This window comes from Empidonax traillii, unplaced genomic scaffold (assembly GCF_003031625.1).
Source record: "Empidonax traillii isolate 1590-97213 ecotype Southwest subspecies unplaced genomic scaffold, ASM303162v1 scaffold158:size1480230, whole genome shotgun sequence".
Classification (NCBI taxonomy): Eukaryota; Metazoa; Chordata; class Aves; order Passeriformes; family Tyrannidae; genus Empidonax; species Empidonax traillii.
The window spans coordinates 501,227-520,996 of NW_020955351.1; the positions used below are offsets into that span (position 1 = coordinate 501,227).

The 19,770-nt window shown below is 41.2% G+C and overlaps 1 protein-coding gene across 1 annotated transcript in view; it reads left to right on the plus strand.

Annotated features, from left to right (window-relative positions):
- AGBL1 (ATP/GTP binding protein like 1) overlaps positions 1–19,108 on the plus strand; it is a 306,575-nt gene extending 287,467 nt beyond the window's left edge. Inside the window, exon 23 of the mRNA XM_027884984.1 lies at positions 18,435–19,108. Within this exon, the coding sequence (XP_027740785.1) occupies positions 18,435–18,741 (307 nt within the window). The 3' untranslated portion in view covers positions 18,742–19,108. The remainder of the gene's footprint in view (positions 1–18,434) is intronic.
- The last annotated feature ends 662 nt before the right edge of the window (positions 19,109–19,770 follow it).

The window sequence follows — 19,770 nt, forward strand, 5'->3', positions numbered from 1 at the left end:
AGTGAGACCTTGATTTAATCACAGTCTTATCAGACACAGTTACTACTATTTTCCTTCGCTTCCTCCTCCTCCTCCACCTCCTCTTACATTCCCTCTCCTGAACTTGCCCAAGAAAATTAAAAGCCAAGGCTTGAAGCAAGCAGAAGGTATCCATCTTGGAAAGTTTTCAGTTTCCTGAAAATTCAATTGTCAGGTGGCTACCAGCCCAGAATTTTCTCCCTGGAAACTGTGAAACCCCCACTCTATCTTGCCAAGCCGTTACTCTTCCTTAGCAGCTAATGATAATGGATCCTCATTAGCTGGGAATGACTTATCATGAATATAATTCATCACTGATGGCAGACCTCATAACCCATCTGCTCACAATGAGTAAATTAGACAAGTCAGAGAAGATGGATTGTTCTTTCTGATCTACCTTTGGAGTGTCTCCACATCCTGTTCCAATCAGTACGTACTGTGTCTTCACTCCATGATCTAGGTGAACATGAGGAGAGACATTTGGGTAAAACCTCTTGAACAGTTGACCCCCAATCTCATAATTTTCTATTTTCCCTCTTCCACTGCTGCTTCTTCCTCTGCTCCTTGCCATGAGTCTGGCCATGGCAGTAGCTTGCTTCTTTAGGAGACAAACACTAACATCAGACCTCTCCTGACAATCTGTTGGTATGTTCATGGCTTGCTCCTGCATGGAAGCTTTTCCCACTCGTAGCACTTGTTTCCTTCATGGATGTTGCATGTTTAAAAAAATATTAAGTAGTCCCAACCAATATAAGAAAGGGGAATGATGGGTTATTCCTCTACATACCCGTCTGGAGGCTGCTTTGTCTCCTCTCACCTACCTCCCTAAGGGTTAGTCATCTCTTGGCTAATAGTCACTCCTATCACAGTTATTCCCATCTTTCATCATGAAGAAACTGAGGCACAGACTAGTAGTTGTAGCTGGTGACCTACACAGACATCACAGACTGTGGTAGGGGGGGAAATATACACAGCAATTTGCCAAAAACACAAGGCAAGCTGGTAGTCAGGCTGCCATGAGAGTCTACAAAAAAGTAGGCATTCAAACATTCCATTGTGGTCTGCTACTTCCATCTCTCTTCCTGTTGCTTGTGTGCTGCCTTGAATTGTAAAAAAAAAAAAAAAAAATTCAGCTTGTCTCTGTGAAATGCACATCATGCATTTACCTACCAGTATTATCCCAAATATTTATTAAAGAAATCTTACAACCCTCTACAAAGACAGATAGGATAAACCCTGAGGTGTACCAGGTATCTGGGTGCAGAGGAGTTGTGTCCGGTCTAACATAGCATCAGCCCTTGGTAGACAATTCAATTTTTTACCATTGCTTCAAGGAGATACCTCCCACAGGGGCCAAAATATTTCTGCTTCCACTTAGGGATCACTTGTCCATGTTCTTGGACAATTCTGGAGACGGTCTCCAGAAGTGTTTTTGTTTTTTTTTTTTTCTACAGGTTAAATCTGTTTCCTCTCTGAAGTTCACAAGCTATTAGCAAGTTTGCTCACTTCAGTGAAAATATTTACTCCTTCCACATCAATTCCAGTTAATTCATGTTGCTGTACTTTGCATCTGTCTCAGTCTTTTCTAGCAGTTCCAGACAAGGGAAAGAGTTAAATCTATCCATAAAACTGTGAAGCTATTAATTAATTACTGCATATTTTATTCTGCCATTGAACCATACTGGCCCTGCCTGAAGAAAAATTATGAACTGCTGGGGTCTTTGCACAGGGAACCAAAACCAGAGACATGGAAGCTTTTCCCTCCCTTCTTTCCTGTCATAGTTTGCTCTGCTTTCTTTTTCTTTCCTTTTTTTTTTTTTTTTTTCTCTCCTCTTCTCTCCCCTCTTTTAGAAGCTCCTGACATTTTAACAGCCTCTCGGATCACTTCCAGGTGACCTGACCATCTTTTGTACTGTTCTTGTCACAATTCATCTGGATGAGAAAAAGTAGGAAGAAAAAAGAAAGCAAGGAGAAGTTTTAGTTTTTACATCCTTCCTCTTCTGCTCTGAGAGCCTGTCTCTCTCCATCTCATTCAGACTGATGGTGGGGAGGAAATTACTCCCCATCGTGAGGTCTCTAAGAGCTGAGGGTCACTGAGTCCTTCATGCCCCCGGGAAGTGGGTAAATAGGCTGTGAAACCTCTTTAACCTGTTGTGCTGGGTCTTGTGTTGCAAATCATGGTAAATCACACAGAGCCAAATGGATTTTTCCCCCTGCTTTAATATTTATTTGGCAGTGAATTTTTAATAGGGAGGGACTTTCACTTGTCATCCTCCTCAGAATGCCAAGTGGGCAAAAGAAAGGAAGGGACAAAGTTAGAGTAATGGCTGCAAAGTGTTGGTAGAGGGAAAAGAGGAAATAGGGGAGGAAAAAAGGAAATGGGAAAGGGAAAGAGGGAAGAGAACAGGGAGGCAGTAGTCAGTGCAGCATCTTTGTTTGAAGATGAGTTTCTCAGATAACAGCAGCTCTCACAGCAGTGAACTGTTCACACACAGCAGGAAAGCAAATAAGCCTGGGAAAGAGTCTTTGACCCAAAGGCACTTGTACCCTTCTAGAGTTCATTTCTCACATCTACCCTTTGCATCAAAACAAATAAATTAATCGGTGATTTGTGAGCCTGATTCGTGGGGGAAAAAAAAAGAAAAAAGGAAACTGGTTGTGGTGCAAAATCCATAATCACTCTGAGGCTGTGTGTAACTGAGAAAAAGGGAGAAAGAGTCACCGAGGAGAGACAGATACCATTGACTAGATAAAAAGATGGTGTGGAGAGATAGAGCAAGTGCTTCAGATAGATGACGAGCATTAGATCGAGTGGATATATAGTTGAAATTAAAGAGATGGATGCTATGAGTACACATGGGAAGATACCTTGTACAGACACACTGTGAATAGATGTTGCAGGAAGAGGGATATTGTTAGATAGACAGTCACTGTCTGGAAAAAATGGGTAAAGCAACAAGTAATGCTGCAGCTAAGAGCATAAAGATTGATTCTGTTGATAAATAAAGTCTATAAATAAATGCTACAGAAAGATATTTCAGTAGCCTGCCATCTATGAATATTTGACATACACATCTAAGAAACTTCATAGCACCTCATCCAAAATAAACATAACCAAGCAGCTACTAGATATGTGTGCGATTATACTGTTTAAACATTTACGAGATGTTAGCAGCTGCAGCAAAAGCAACAATTTATCACCCGGTTCAAAGCTCATTTCATCCTGATAGACACATCATTTATGACCTGGCACCAGTGTGGCAGAAAAGGCCAGACTAGCAGGTAGATAATTAAGTGCTGAAGCAACGTTGGATAAGGAAAAGGGAAAATATAATGTTTGGATTTTAGAATTGGAATGAGGCCACAATCTGGATATGAGTTTCTCATTTTGAATCCAGGCTTACCAAGGGATGACACATTTCACAATGATTTCCACCACTGTATTGTACTGGCCCAAACCTGACCTTATGTGCTTGCCTGTCTCATGTAGCTGTTACAGCCCCACAAGCCCCTTTAGAGAGCCCCAGCTGTCCTCAGCTGCCTTACAGACCTCGGCAAGTGCTCAGAAGTCCTGCTACTGAGTGTCCTGGCAGCAGTTTGGAACATCCTGTTCTCCTGTAACAGACTTTGGACAAGAGTTGTTGTCTACATGGACACCTCTTCCTGCTGAGGCTGTCAGGCTTGCCCCTACACCTAGCAGGTGCTGATCAAATTGAGAGCCTTCCCATGGAGGCAAATGCTGTTGAGGTTCCTGTGGTCAGCAGTCCTGAGGACTGCCAGAGTTCAGGTCATCTGAGGAGTGAATGTACTTTTATACTTCATATCTTTCCACCATCACTGTCTGTACTGTCTTACCTCAGGGCTCTCCTGAGCTTTACAGAGACTTCATTTCCTTGCTGTGGTCTAGACTGAGGTTTTCAGTATTCCCACTGAAATTCTGCACTGACTGCTGTTTTGTTCACCTCCATAACTAATTTTCTAATTTGGGCTTTGGCAGGATCTCTCCTTTTGTTGGTTGCTCAGCCCTGTGCCAGGGATGATCAGTCTCTGCTTAGCGTGTGCTACCACACTGCCCTTGGAGAAGACAAGTTTTTTTCTCAGGGATGGTAGGCAACCTCCAGGCCACTGCTGATACTGCTTGTCCAGCACAGTCCTCCTGTGCTCTGGACCCTCTGAGGGTTTATGACACACCCCAAAGCCATTCTGGCATATGCCACAGTTGGTTTGCTCAGCTCATTTCTCCCCCTTGACTTGAACATGCGGGACCACAACAATAGCAAGATGAGCACAACCCTCTGTTCTTCGGCCACAGCACCTCCTCCCTCCTACTGTTATTGCTTTAAAACAGCCCTAGCCATAGACTGCTTGATTTCAATTCTTGCTATCACAGGTATTATACTAGGTATATGTTTTATAAATCATTTAGTCTAAGCATGCTTGTAAAGTCTCACAGAAGGAACTCCACAAAGTGTCTGGGTTTTTTGGGGGCCCAAATATTGGTTCATGGGAAGAGGCAATGATATGTATATTTAATGGTTTCAAACACCAAATTAAATCTGAAATGAGCTTTGAACTGTATCATCCATTTCCAGTAATGATGCTTAATGTTATTGTGAGAAAATCAAGTGCTTTACATGATAGGTGTCAATTGAGTCTTGTTCAGGAGGTTGTCTAAGGGCTCTTGGGTATGACGTGCTGGGAAGGTGATTAAAACCCTGCCACGGTAAGTAAGAATAGTATTTTTGTTTTTCTCCTCTCCCCTTCATTTCAATCTTTCCTAGCAGCCAGTTTCTATCTCTAAGGATATATCTTGTAATAATAATTGCTTGTTATCAGTGGATATTTGCCAGTACAGCCAAGGTATCTGAATCCAAAGTTTCCAACAGAGGAAACTGGAAAGCCTGGGTTTAAGGAGGGTTAGGTTAATCTATCTTAAAGGAGAGCCTCTGTAAGAAGTGAATTATTAGGCATTTCCTGGCTATAGGGAGTATCATGGGACAAGGATATGCCAAGTTTCTTAGGGGACAGACTTTGAAAGCAGCAAGAGAGTAGACAGCTCAGGAAATTTCCTTTTTTCTAGATTGCCTTCTTGTGGACTTCTGTTCCATGGGGAATGTCTAGAAATGCATGAGGAAGTGGAAGGAAGCATCTCTTTGAAGCTAGAGCTGTTGGTTTGTGGTGCTTGGTTGGTCTCCTACATCATCTCAGATCTTTGGACATATAATTTATACATTTTGCTTATTGAATTCACTCTTACCAGCTGAGGTTAATACCCTAATTGTGAAAGTGTATTTAATTCTGAGCATTTTTGCTCCCAAACTCACAGGAGACAGTTGCAGTAAATATGTGTGTGTCAGAGAAAGGCAACCTGCAGGCTTTGTGCTGGTTTTCCCTGAGACCTCTTTCTAGGAGCACAGCTGAAAAAGTCTGCCTAAGGGATACTCTGGATCAGTGCAGACAGCCTCTCTGGCCTTGCTCTACCACTTCCCAAGCTCCATGCTTTCCCAGAACTATACAGGCAGGCACAACTCTTCCTAGAGCGCCTGCAGTTTGCACCATGCCTCGCCATGGTGCCCATCTGTGGAGTAAATGTGTAAGGCTGACAGGAAAAGTTCCACAGGCTCTCCTTGCAGTTGCACTTACCACTAAATAATGATTCCCATCCTTGGAAGTATTCAAGAACAGGTTGGATGGGGCTTTAAACAACCTGATCTAGTGGAAGGTATCCCTGATTGTGGCAGGAGGGTTAGAATGGGATTATCTTTAAGGTCCCTTCCAACCCAAATCATTTTATGATTCCATGAAATGGCTGTCCTTGCACAGCAATTCTTATTCAGTAGCAAATCAAGAAATACTCTGAGTATTAAGAATTAGGGATCTAGGCCTTGCACCCTGGCCAAGTTTTGACACAGGGCATATTTCTCTTATTTTTTCATTCCTTAAAATTTTTGCACTGGTTCCTCACTGGCTTTGCTTTCTGTACGAAAAATTACAAGATTTAGAGCAGTGTCATTCCATGCCTCAGAAATAGCTGCAAGATTAGTGGTGCATGATGCTGTTTGGGAGTTCAGCTGTTCAGCTGGGACATGCCAGTACAGCTCCATGCACATCAGCAGTCCTGTTCCTGATAAATCATCAGGCTGCTTCCCTTTTCAGAAAGCAGTATGAGGTGTTTGAGGCTGCAAAGCTTGTATGTAAAGTAAATGCATTGTTATTTAAAAGTGATTCATATTGTTGGGAGGCCTGGCAAGGTGAGCTGATTGGTGGGTAAGCAATGGAGTGTAATAGCCCTTGGAAAACTGCTGTGTAATAACAGCTTTGATTCCTTGCAGGATGAAACTGTATAATGTTGCCATCTTTCCTGTACCTTTCATGGGCACAGTACTTGATATACACTAAGTGTATTACTTTGTCATCTGGACTGATAGCTGGCCTGATCCTCCTGGGCTTTGCTAGTCTGCTTGTGGAGAAGTATGAAGTTTTCGAACAAAGTTTTAGGCTTAAGGTAACACCTAAATTATAGATTTCTGAAGTCGCCTTGGCAGTGTTTCTTGATAGGCTGCTTTTTGAGCTGAGCTGATAACCCACCTTGCTTCAGAAATGCTTTTTTTTTCCCCCTCCTTGATACTGAATTGCCTGTATCATGCTCCATTAAATCTGACACAGTTTATCTGCGGGTTGGCTGTGCAGAAAAGGAGAAAGTCCAGCCTGGCAAACTCAGGGTAAAGTCAGCAGCAGTCTGAATTGGCTGCAGCTGCTCCTCCATTCTATTATCTCCATCACTCCCAGAGCCTGTGTCCCTCAGCAGCATACAGGGGTTTTTAAAGGGTTGTGTGTTACTGGCACTGGAATTGTTATTGTGAGGGTACCTACCTATAGCTGGTGCAACAGAAAGAGAAAATGATGCCATCATGATTTGGTAGAGAAGGAAACAAGAAAAGAGATTCTATTACAGAACACATCAATCAAGAACACTGTATGTATTCATGAATTTAACCTTCCCAAATGCATCCCCTCTGTGAAATGTGTTTATACATTCTAGCACTTGGATTTGTACACTGGCAAATATAATTTTTGTGGGCTCTTTCCGTGCCTCGGGGGACAATTTATGAGCCAGAACAACTCGCTATCTGGTCTTTTCATGATGTTTCAGTTCCTGGAAGACGGAATTCACCATGAGAAGAGCAGATGTCACCTAATTTTGGTGCAATAAGCAGCTTCCTGAAGCAGAGACAAAATGAGGAGCTAAGAAAAGATGAATACAAAGGCAAATGCCAAGAAATACAAGATTTCATGACTAATGATGTTTTCAGGTTCAGTCGAATGAGCATGCATGAGTCCTCACCCCGTGTTTCTTGGAGCTGGATTTGCCAGCCAGGATAGCTGGACAGTTTAAAATCAGAGGCCAAAATGGATACAGAAAATCTGGCAGCTTGTGGCGGTTTCTTTCCCATCTGAATAATCTCTCCTTCACTTTTATGACTTCAGTTGTTTTCAGTACTGCAAGAATTAGAATGTTTCTTGTTGAAATATGATCTGGCCACTAATCCTTAGTATTATTGAGCACCTCTCTGTCCTCCTAATGTCAGAAGGAGTCCTCCATCCTCATCGTCCCTCAGTTAAACTCTTCATTTCTGTCTGGCAGAACCACGAAAACTGACTTCTGTCCCCAGTGGATCTGGAAACTTGCTGGTTTGCTGAGAGGTGTTTTTGGACCCAAACCCACCAACGTTATTAAGCGCTTATTTTCTCGCTGCTTTCAGTGGAGAGAAAAGCACTTACATAGAAGAGGTAATTAAACAGCTCTGCATACTCATTCAGACTAGAGAGCTAATGAAAGGCTTCAGATACACCAGGGCTCTGCCACCCAGTCAGGTAGAAGGATGGAGCCTTCTGCGCCCCTGTTACTGGGGAATTCGGGCAAAGAGAAAAGCAGTTTTCTCACAGTGACTGTGAGCCCACAGAACACAGAACTTGTATCTTTCAAACCCAGGTGCTTTAACCTCATAATTCAATTTTCCCTTGATGTACAGCCTGACATATCTTTTCAGTCACTTAGTCTGCACACAAGAACTGACCTTTTATCATTTTTAGTTGTAAATCAGAGAGTGACGTTAAATGCTCAGGGTGGTTCTCTATAAAGTGATTGTTTCACTGCTCTACACTGCTATAATTTGCCCCATCCATCCAAATACATGTCTTCCTTTAATGAAATGAATACTTTTGTCAGTTTATGTTCCTTCAGCTTTCACTCAGAATATGCTTGCTTCTGTGTGCCATGTTAGTATTCTCTTAAGAATTTATATAAGCATTTATAAATATACAAGCATATTCTCGTACAGAAAAAGAAAGAAAGTGTAATTGCAACTTTCAGGTAAAATACATAGAATATTTTGGCAGGCATTTGAACATTGATTTTTATAAAATATTCAGAAAATACTCAAGTTAACAGAGATTTTAAAAATTGTTCCCTGATGGGAGTAGATAGATGCTACAAGCTACAAATGGATTAGTTTGAAAACTGTATCTCCCTGTTATACAGGGGAAACCTTATTAAATACCTACAACAGGAACACAGAAAAAAATTTTGGAGATCTCTTATACAGCAAATGGCAACAATAGCAATGGCAACTTTTCTATGTGCTTTACTCTGTTCTTTTTGCAAGGCGATGCTGTCTCCTTAGATCAGAGCAAATGGTTGTTGTTTTTCCTCTTTCCTCTGTTTACTGGGAGTCATATGTTCCTGGCTGGAAGGTCCTTCTGGCACGAAGAATCCCTTTTGAAACCCTATTTGAACTCTGAAATAGGATGAAGGTGATGCTTCATATTTTTGTCAGCTCTCCATGCTTGTTGTTTTTCTTATTCATCCTTGCAGTTCCTGACAGGCAAATTTTAGGAGGCAGAGAGAACATAATGAAATATTTGCTATTCTTCATGAAACATCTGGCAGGGCTTTGGCAAGATCAGGGAATTAGCAAGAGTTGCCACTTTCATATGCAGTAGCTGACATTTTTTGTTGTCCTTAATGGAGTCCAAAGCATATGCAAATCAGCTGTGTAATGAGTGAGGTTAAGCAAGGTTTTGGATTTGGTTCCATATGGTGTTAAAAACATAATTGATCAGAATGTTTTGAAATATATGAACATGAGTGTTCAGATTTGTTTTATCTGAATCTCATTATGTCAGAGAAGAGATTTAAGCTGAGGGCAGAAGCTGAAGTTTAAAGCTGGATCTATTATTGGTTATTTATGATCACACATACTTCATCAGATGTTTCTGCTATAAACCCCACTTCAAGTTGCTTTAAAGGCGAAATAACTTTATCTGACCTTGCCTTTGTTGCCTTTCATTCTTACAGGTTCTTATGGGTCATACATAGAGTCTCTCTCTCTGTCACTGTCTGTCTGTCTATCTGTCTGTCTCTCTTTCCTAACTATAATATCGACTAAACAAGCCTGGAACCTCTTAGGCTTCAGTGCTTTGCTGTCATGTTGGCCTTAACTATTTTCAGTGTGCTCCAGAAACCGTTTTCTGTGCCCCTTAAGCTGAGATTTGCCCTAAGCCTTTCCTTAAAAGCAGAACAGTGGTAAAACAGCTGTTGAACCCCCATGTGGTGCCATACCCTGTCCCCTCTCTGGGTGCTCCAGAAAAAGAATCATTCTTTTTACCAGAGCTGAATCCTTTTAGTCCAAGTTGTTGTTTACCCATTTGAAGCATGTGATTGTGAAAGCAGATCTATGCACAGGGCTTTCTAAAATGGTCATTCCTTACTTTAGGAGGTACAAGAATGAGTCAGGTTCACGTGGATTAGGAATATGTCCTGATTTCCTTACTGAGAATCCAAGATCTTTTGCCACACAGTCTTGCTTTAAGCTCTTGAATAGCTGCTGATAACAGGATATTTCAGACAACCATTTCTGCTTGCCTCTTGACCATCCTAATATATCTCAAGTCCTACTCAGATAATTTCCCCTGCAAGTGACCTCCTGCTTTATCAGCACTCACCTGAGGACTGGAGTCAAAGAACTGGCTTGCTCTGGTCGCAGCCAGCTCTTTCCCTGAGGTTACTTCCACTTGAATGCAATACCATCAAGGTTCAGTGATTACCTATTGTTATCTCTCAGGTAGCTGTAGGATTATCTCCTGAGACCTCCTGTGTCTTGTAATGAAAATGGTGCTCTGGATACAGAGCAAAACATGTAACTGTGTGTGTGTGTCAGTGTGTGGGTGTCTGTGTGAGTATATACGTGTGTCTATTATTTATGTGCCTTTAAGGAAAGATATATAAGTGATGGTGATTTACTTCATGGCCTTGTTAAGACACATTTATGTATTTATATACACACATATACACACCTGCCATAGATTCTCTGAAACATCAGAGTGGATAGCAGCTAAATAAAGATTTTCATGAAGAAAAGCTAGTTACAACCAAGAGGTTTCTTTTTCCTCCAAGGGATATAGTGATTGGAATTTAGTAATTTACAGCACTTATCAGTTTAGCAAGTAATTAGATATATATCTGTCATCTGCTGTGCAAACAAATATTTGCATGCATAATTATCTGACCTAAAAAATACATAAAGATATGTAACTACAGTCTAGACTTGTCTTGGCCATCTTAAAACATTTTGCTTTCAAAATCCAAAATCCTTTAAGTTGCTCAGGGAGAACTAAGGGATATATACATATGAAACTTGGACTTCTGAAATTAATAATTTAAAACCAGTAGATAGAGTCAGTGGAATTAAATGAAAGAGCACCAAGGGAAACAAGAACCCAGGAGAACCTCCCTCTCCTTACATTCTTTATCCTCAGCAGTAAATTTTTTTTAATTTCCAAGTCTAAATCTTTCCACATTTCTTTCCCCCATACAGTGCCAATATCTCAACTACTGGAAGCACCTAAAAGCAATTACAAAGATTCCAATCAACTTCCTGTATTACTTGGGCTGGACTGCTAAGTATCATCAATAACATGGTTACCATTTTGAGAAGAAATTGCTTGAGGTATAGATATTGTGAGGAAAAACTCCCAAATGCTTTCAAAATCATATTTTTAGCAATTCTTTCATTATTCAGTATCCTAATGAATTCTGGTGTTCGCAGTAAATACCTGCCCATACAAGAGGACTTGATTGCTCATATTTCCCCAAGAAGCTTAATCTGTAGAAAGACAAAATGTTACACTTTCTCGAAGCATTTCCTCTGATTCTTAAATTCAGACTAAACCCAATCCACTGATAGTGCTGCCTGGTGGATGGATATTATTCCATTTATTTTGTGTCACCCATCTTTTATTTCCTGGGTTTATACCTCATTTTTAATGAATATGACAAGATCACAATGGACCTGATTTCAAACCATCTACTGTTGGTTGCTTCATTGAAGCTGGCCATAGATATCTGTTCAACATGAAACTGCGGCACCAAGCCAAAGGTACAAAAATATACCAATGAGGTGTCTCACAGGTACTCATTAGATAAGAACCTCTAATTGATTTTAGTAGCAAACACAGGTTAGGCTGCCTGCTTGCTGATCCAGAGCTGATGCTATGTGATATTGTTCCCTTAAGTAAACACCAACTTGTAGTGCAATATGGATCTAAAACCCAAGATATGTCCAATGCTTTCCCAAGATGCTCTAAACCAGGCTTAGTTTCCCAACGTATCTGAATATTTCGCATAAATATATAACTTCTTTTATATATATAATATATACTTCTTTTATAAATATATATGCCTTTTTTAAGGTCTTCAACTTGCTTAAAATTTGTGTCCCAGGGCTTGAGCTCTGGTGTCCCATATTTTGGCCCAGATCTCAACAACGCAGTGAGGTACAGACATAACCAGTCAGATCTCAAGTTTTCTACAGGGATATCTCATATTGCCAAGGCATTAACACCAAAGCTGGTGCTGGATGCCAGTTTTTGGTGAATGAGCTATTCCCCTAACTTGTGCAGAGTGACTGAACTTGTTTGGTGTGACAGCTTATGTGGTACTTCTGTGGGGATGAAGTCAGAGTTGTCTATGCTTATGCCCATGCTTAAGTTCATGTATAACTAACTTCTCACCATAGTAAGTGGAAATTTTACTCAGTACCCTGGTTTAGCTCATCAGTGGTGACAGGGAACAGCTGCTCTGGTCATGTTGTCCTTGTAAGGAGCAGATTTACAGGCTCATTAGTGTTTTGTCCAAGCCAGGTAAGAGTGTCATCACAAACTGAAGTGAATATGCCAGTTCAGAAATCTTTCCTAAAGTACCCATAGGATGGTGCTTTCCTGTGCTGAAATGTAAATGTATTTAAAAAAAAAATAAAAGAGACAAAACCTAAGAACTATCGAAGGGTGAGAGAAGTGTTTGGGGTCTGCAGCAACTGCCATGGCTTCGTTTCGTGGCTGACTTGTATCTGTTCAAGTCAGTGGGTTTTATTAATGGTTACAAGCCTACAGCTATAAGAATGCTAAGGATGCATTGTTTTCCCTGCACTGATATATAGATTGGTTCCCCATTAGGAAGAAATTAATGATTGTTGTTAAGACTGTATCCACAGCCTCTGGCTTCCCAACAGCTTTTCCATCCTGCAAGTCTAAAGATCATCTCATGTGAATTTTGTTGGTTAGCATTAGAAATACACCTGGGTTTGAACTGAGATGTCTGGAATCCAGGAATGTCAGGTAATGTCAAGTACCTTTCAAATGGGAGAAAAATGTCTTCTTGTCCTCTATGCAAACTCATCTTTCACAGAAAGATCAAAGCTGTCCCAGCGACCTGGTGCAATTCAATCAAATGAAGTCCTTCAAGGCTTTTCCATTTCCCTACCACGTGTAAAGAGAGGAGTGTACCCAGCACCTCCCCTGCTCTTACAGCAGTGTAAGCCATCTTATCACCACTAAGGAGACTGGAAACAGTCGTTCCTGATAAGACGAACAGTTTATGCCAGATGAAAGTAAAATGCTGTCCAGGGCTAAATTGTTGCAAGCTCGAATGAACATTAGGGGACAGTATTGGCCAGGAGTCAGCCTGTTTCTTCCTCTTCATACTCTCCTTTTATTTACAAGTTGTCTTCCCTTCTCTCTAAATAAAACCCCATTTACTCCTTACTTATCTAACTGGTGCACCAGACACCCGTTTCTAATCTGGCCAAATCAATTATAAATATTGCAGCCTACAATTAGCCTGGGAACTCCTGGAAAACTAATTATTTAGAGCCTTAGCAATGAATTATACCTTTCTCTTGGCTATTTGCAGCAGGAAATAAAAAAGGAAAAAAAAAAAACAACCTACACTCAAAACAAGACCAAATACCTCTCAGCCACAGCAAACAGAATTCAAGGCCGTGTTTAATTATGTTCATATTGTTGGTGAAAGGATGGGCCGTGGTGGGCTGAAAGCCAGGGCACCTGGCATTGCCTTGGGCTTAGCATGTATTTTCTCAGGAGGTGGTGTAAGATGCAAAAGTCCTTGGCAAAGAGTCTTTGGGAAGGGGAATCCCATGGGAATCTGCAAAGTTCATGTCATTAGTGTTTACTGTGTAGAAACAAAGAAGGTGAATGCAACAGTTCTTTCAGCTGGAGTCATCTTGCATCAGTACATAACTGATCCCCTCCCTTGGCGAGGTCAGGGACTAAATAGAGCTTTGTCTGGCATTTCTCAGGCAGGAGGGGTGCCAGGCTTCTGTCTGGGGAGCTGCTGAATTGCAGAGATGAAATTAGAAAGTCATTACAAGGTGTGCAGCACACCTTGTAGCAACAGGATCCAGACACAAAGGGCAAACTAAAGCCCTTCCTTGTTGGCACCTTGTTGCTGCAGTGTATTTCTTACAGGTGTAATTACCTGAAAGCATCATAGTTGTTTCATCTATGTCCTCAAATACTACTTTATGAAGCAATTAAAGGCAGGATTGTATTCTGGGATTACTGCAAATGCGTCTGCTTAAGGTTCATTTTAGATTCATTACAAGCCTTCAGAAGCAGTGCTCCTGCTTTTAATAAAACATATGGTTTCCTCAAAAGCAAAACTGTGCAAGATCACACACCCTTTTAGATTCAGTGACGTAGGTGGAATTTTAATGTCAAAAAACCCAGAAGAGCAAGGCAATCCCAATTCACTGCAGAGATGGCAGTGTATCTTTAAAAACTGCAGGACACTTTACTTGCCAGCACATATATGTAATTGTTCACACAATAGGTAAAACTTCGTTGGAAAAGAATGAGCAATTCCCCTTCTGCACAAGTGATAACTATGGTCAGGGAACTTTCTGGGGTCTCCAGTTCCTGCTTGGGTAAAAAGTGCACCCTTCTTTCGAGTGAATGCTGTAATTGCTGAGAACTTGACCTGTTTAGATCAGACATGAATCTTTTTTCTGTTTTTCCTTCTCACACAAAAATGTCTTTTTCTGCCTTATTTAGTCTATGAACTGTATTAAAGATGTGCTTGGTTCATTATACACAGCCACATTCCTGATTTGGGCAGCTTCCAAAGGATTGGGACATACCATGATTGAGAGAAGATCTAAGGCAAGGAAAAAGTAGGGTTACAGACAGAGTGACTATGCAGCTACTGGGGTGTTATTTTTCACTGCAGAGAGAAGCTGAGGACATGTTTGCTTGTTTATTGATACATTCTTCAGAGAGAATAATTGGTACATCCATGACCAGCAGTGGTCCTCAGACTCAGCTTTTTCCTCCTTTTTTTGTGAAGCATTTAACCCTCTCCCTCCTCCCCCCGCCTTTCAGTTTTGCCTTGGAAAGGATGCAACGAATTTCAAAAGAGTGAGAGGAACAATAGGAGAAAAAAAGAAAAATGCTTCCCTTCCTTCTTTAATGTACTGCAACTGTGAGGCCTGTCAAGTGAAGGGCAAGCAGAAACCCTGAGCAATGGTCACAGATTCCCTAAGAGAGACAGTTGTCAGTGCCCGTTCTTTCCAGCAGAAAAAAATAAAATGTGCTCTACTTTGAGCCAGCCAGCAGAATGCACAGAGAGTGAGTGACCTGCACGTCAGCAAAATGCAAGTGAAAAATCTGGAGAAATTACTTAGGAAAGCTCTGGTTCTCTCCATGCCCTGGCAGTGTATCTACAAGTGAAGGAAAATTATGTATGGAAGAGAGATCACCACTCATCCCCATGTGCAGCATGTAGCTATAGTTTATCAGCCACAACTACAGCCTGTCTTTTCTGAAGTGTGGCTCAGCAGGACAGCTGACTTGCCAGGTTGCTGTCCAGCTGTGACCTAACAGGTAGGCTGACTCAGAATGAGAGGTTGGCAGTAGGCACCTAAAAGAAGTGTTTTCCATTTATACCACAAAGTTCCAGTCATGCTGACATGTAAGGAGGGCCTGGACCCCCTTCTCCTCACATTAAGTCAGGAAAAAAACCTGGAATTATTTTACAAGGTACCAAAAATTGCTTGCTTTCCAAAACCAAGCAAACAAAAAAACATACCCATGTAGAAAAGGAGAACTAATTAAGATTAAGTCATATCTGAATAAATATGCAAATTAAAAATCAAAACAAAGAAATTCTATTTATCACATCGTGAAGTTGCAAATTGCTGTTGTGGCTCCCATCGGCTGGAATAGATGAGGGCTACGATGCCATAGGTTTTGAAGATCAACCACATGTTTTATTGTGATAGCTGGGGGACTGTTGGCTGCAGGTATATTGCCAGCCTTCCCCCCCTTCCTTCTGTACTACATTCACGTTCAGTGGTATTCATAGACTATGTTTGTCTTGGAGTTCTCTAATGTAGTGTCATTGGTTTTCCTCTTTGTTTACCTTCTGTAAGACAACATCATTATTCTTTGGTAAATCTGTTTCATATCCCCTGGGTCCAGTTTTTTTGTTTGTTTCTTTCTCTCTTTCTCTTTTTTTTTTTTTTTTTTTTTTTTTTTTTTTTTTTTTTTTTTTTTTTTTTTTTTTTTTTTTTTTTTTTTTTTTTTTTTTTTTTTTTTTTTTTTTTGGGAGCTGGGGGATGAGGAGGGCATGTGAATTTTTTTTGCAGCTTTTAAAAATCAGATTAAACACAAATGAACAAGCAAAAAGCCACCAATACTCTGTTGGAAAAGAAAACAATAGTCTAGATGATGGAGAAACCACTACTATGGTCACTGGCTTGCTTGTTCGCTGTCACAGCAAAGGAACAAGGATCAGAGCAAATTAGGAGGAGAGTCTTCTTCCCTGACCTCTAAACAGGGTCTAAGCACATCCTCACTTGTGGGGAACCTCTCCCTGCAGTGTATCTATCTCCCCACTGTTGAGCTGGCATGGCCTTTGCATGTCCTGTGTATGCAGGCAACAAGGGAGAATTTTGATATCCATTACAAAGGTTTTATGCATAAATACTTGCTTCCTAAAGACTGTACCTTCATTCTTCAATGTAAAGAAGTGGCAGTTTTGTATGTTTTTTTGTCTTTCATTCTCGTTTGTTGTTTTCCAGATTTCCCTTCAATAGCAAAGTGTGTGTGTGGTAGAAGTAACTTTCCCCTTTTTCTCAGAAATAAAGTCCTAAAATCGTTTAAGTTATTGAAAAATTTAGAAGATTCTATTATTTGGCTCCCCAGATTTAAGTAATAATAGGTTTGGGATTTTTTTTTTTTTGATTGTTATCCTGTTAATGAAAATGTTTGACCTTTAGTTCCTAGGTTGCAAACTGTTCCATCTGTAAAATATTAGTGATCTGGGTAACAGCTATGGTCTGTCCCAATGGCATTAGCAGCTCCTTCAAAATGTCCAAGTGCAATATTGAAAGTAGGTGTGCTTTGGATCTTTTTGATTGCAAAGTTGCAAGAGCAGAACTTATAAATGAAAACTCTGGTTCCCCTGAGTTTAGTCAGCTTTGAACCTTATCATAGGTACTCAGTATCAAGGTAATTCATGCCATGCCTGCATATGAAAAATAAAAGAAGAAATCAAACCCACTGGTCAGACTCAGTCGGGACCACTGCTGTTGCTGTTTGTGCTGGGAGGGTTGTCCTGGTTTGTTTGTTTTGTTTCATGTCACATCCTCATTTTTAGTATGAGTTCTCCCTGACCCAGATTTCTGAGCAGACTAAGTAGAGCCAGAAACTGTAAAAGTGCATAATTATTCTTTTATTTATTTTTAAGCTGTACAGCTCTATTTAGCTTTCAGAAAATCCTTTATACCCAGCCTTTGAAGTAAACTAACCCAGAGATCAGCAAGAGAAGGAGAAGTGGGTTAACACTGCTTCTTTCTGCTTGCAGAGTAGTCTGTCTACAGTTAAGATCTGGAGTCTGAGCTAGGAAAATCTTACTCCTTTTTTGGAGTGCAGAGAGAGGAGGGATCAATACATCCAAAAGCAATACTTTACACCTTTGGTATGTTCTGAAACCTCAGATACTGCCACTGCTGTGAAACAGCTGAGAGCTGGAAGATTATTCCGGTTACTGACATGTAAATGAGCAGACCACACATTAAAGCTGTGTATGCTCCATCTGCCAAGCCATTTTTTCTTCCCAGCTCGGGACAAATTAGAAACTCTGGCCCAGAGGTGGAATGTTATTATTCCTTTCCCAGTCCTCCAAAGCAATACATTCCCCTACTTTAAGTCTGATTGAAAACATTGACCTGGAGGTGAAAAACACACTATCTGTCCCCCTGATTCATACAGACTCTGACCCAGACAGCACTGAAATCACAAGTTTCTTTCTGGTCTCAAAAAATTACCCAATGGCAAGAGACCAAGGTGGGGTAACCTACCTTTCTGAGAACCAGATGACGAGTCTGTGACATCCACTTAGTCTTTCCTCAGCCATTCAGGTTTGCCTCTGAATTTGGCCCTTCCTCAGCCAGTCATGCTGTCACAGCCTTTCCATGCTCTTCTCCAAATACAACCACTCCTGGTGCCTCTGCCCTCCCTGGAGCCAGTGTGCTTGAAGACCCAAGAGCCTTTGTTTTTTGTTCATGCTCCCTTTTGTTAGCAGTGCTCAGGGCTTGCACAGAACAGGAGGAAAAGATGCCAAAGCAATTCAACCACCTGGATTAATTAGGTCTTACACTAAATGTAAACTACAGCGAGGTGGATGATGATTAAACCAGCAACCTTCTGGAAAGTGAATACCTTCTTCTCTGCTATATTTCAACTTCTGTAACCTTGTAAGTGCCTCAAGGCAAGAACAGCGTTGTCTGTATGTAAAGCACTCTGTTTCTGTATAAGCAATAGCAGTAATAGTGATAAGAATAATAATGCTTTACTCCTGTGAGGTTGGTAAGTATCAGCCTTCATTTTACAGATGATGAAACAGAAACAAAGACATACAGGAGCTTGCTTAGTGCCATCCCTTCCCTTAACAGAGCCAAGATTGAACCCAGAAAACACATTTCCCTGTTGCTTGCTCTCACCCCTGACAACACTCCCTCTTTTGGTGACGTCCAGTCTCTCTTGTGATTTTTCTGCAGAAGGTGCAGCAACAGCAGCCTAGAGTCTGATGATGAACCTCCTTGTGTGGAAGACATTGATTACAATACTGACAGTATCTCTGATTGTGAAGAGGACTTCTCAGAGCTAGACCAAGAGATCCAGGAGTCCCTTTCATGGGTGGAAGGCGAGAGAGAAGATGAGGGAGTGACCACAAGACAGACATGCAGCTCCAGGGCTCTAAGGGGGCTCTACACTTCCAGCCAGCAAACCCCCAACAGTACGGCTCTTCCTCTGGGTTCAACAGCGCTTGGGCTGTACAATGGGTTCAAGAGCAGTCCTGTGTAAACAAGGCTGTGACTTGCAGGGCAGCAAGCAAATGGGTCACTTCTCATTTTTGCCTGTTTGCCAGCTTCAGCATCCTTCCCAGATGCATCGTTTCAGTTCTGAATGGAAAAAATGTATGTTTGTGTAAGTTGTGTAAGTACATCTTTTGGGAATAACTTCATATGTGTACACCAGGCAGAGTGAGATGCCACTAGCCCAGATGGTGGAACCATGTGAGTTCATCCTTTCATAAATATAGTCCCCACTTTCCTGGATGCCTCTAGTATGTGGTTACATACAGGTTGACCTAAGGAATGGTACATTGATACCAAGGAACCAGAAATTATTCTCCCTTTCCTACATTAGGCAGCCTTTGCCTGGAGAAGGGACAGTTGCTGATGCCTTTTCCCAGAGCTGTTTGTTGCCCTTCATTTCACTTGAGCTGTAGGGCATGTATCTGATTTCTGTCTGATCAGGATTTTTACAGTGTGCTCAACAGGTTGGGTCAGGCTGTCCATGTTTCTGAGCTGGTTATATCTCAACAGCAGTGCAGGAAATCCAAAGTTCCATAGTAAGAAAAGCAGCAGTGACAATACATAGCAAACCTCTGGAAACCGAGGCTAACCTGATCAATAGATTAGTCATGGTGGAAATATCCAAGAGTCAGTTTAGCCCAAGCATCAGTTAGAACACTTTCTTTAATCCCCAAATGGAGAAAAATTAGATTCCTCCTAAAATTGCCTTCAAACACATATCCCAGTTCCTGAGAATCTGTCACAGACTGAGAACCCACACGTTCCCAGTATCCCTAACGTATGAGATCACACCACTGCATCTCACACTTCACATTGCCTGAACGTCTCATGTGTCTTAGACTCTGCTGCTGGCAATGGGGAAGTGTCCTGAATCCAAATGGAACTAACTGTATGATGCAAGAGGCTCACAGCTCTGTCACTGCTTTGTGAGGCTCAAGGAGAAGGATGAATGTATGGTGTGTTGTAGCACTACAGCCTGCAAGGACTCCAGTGACTACCAGTGGTGATTATTATT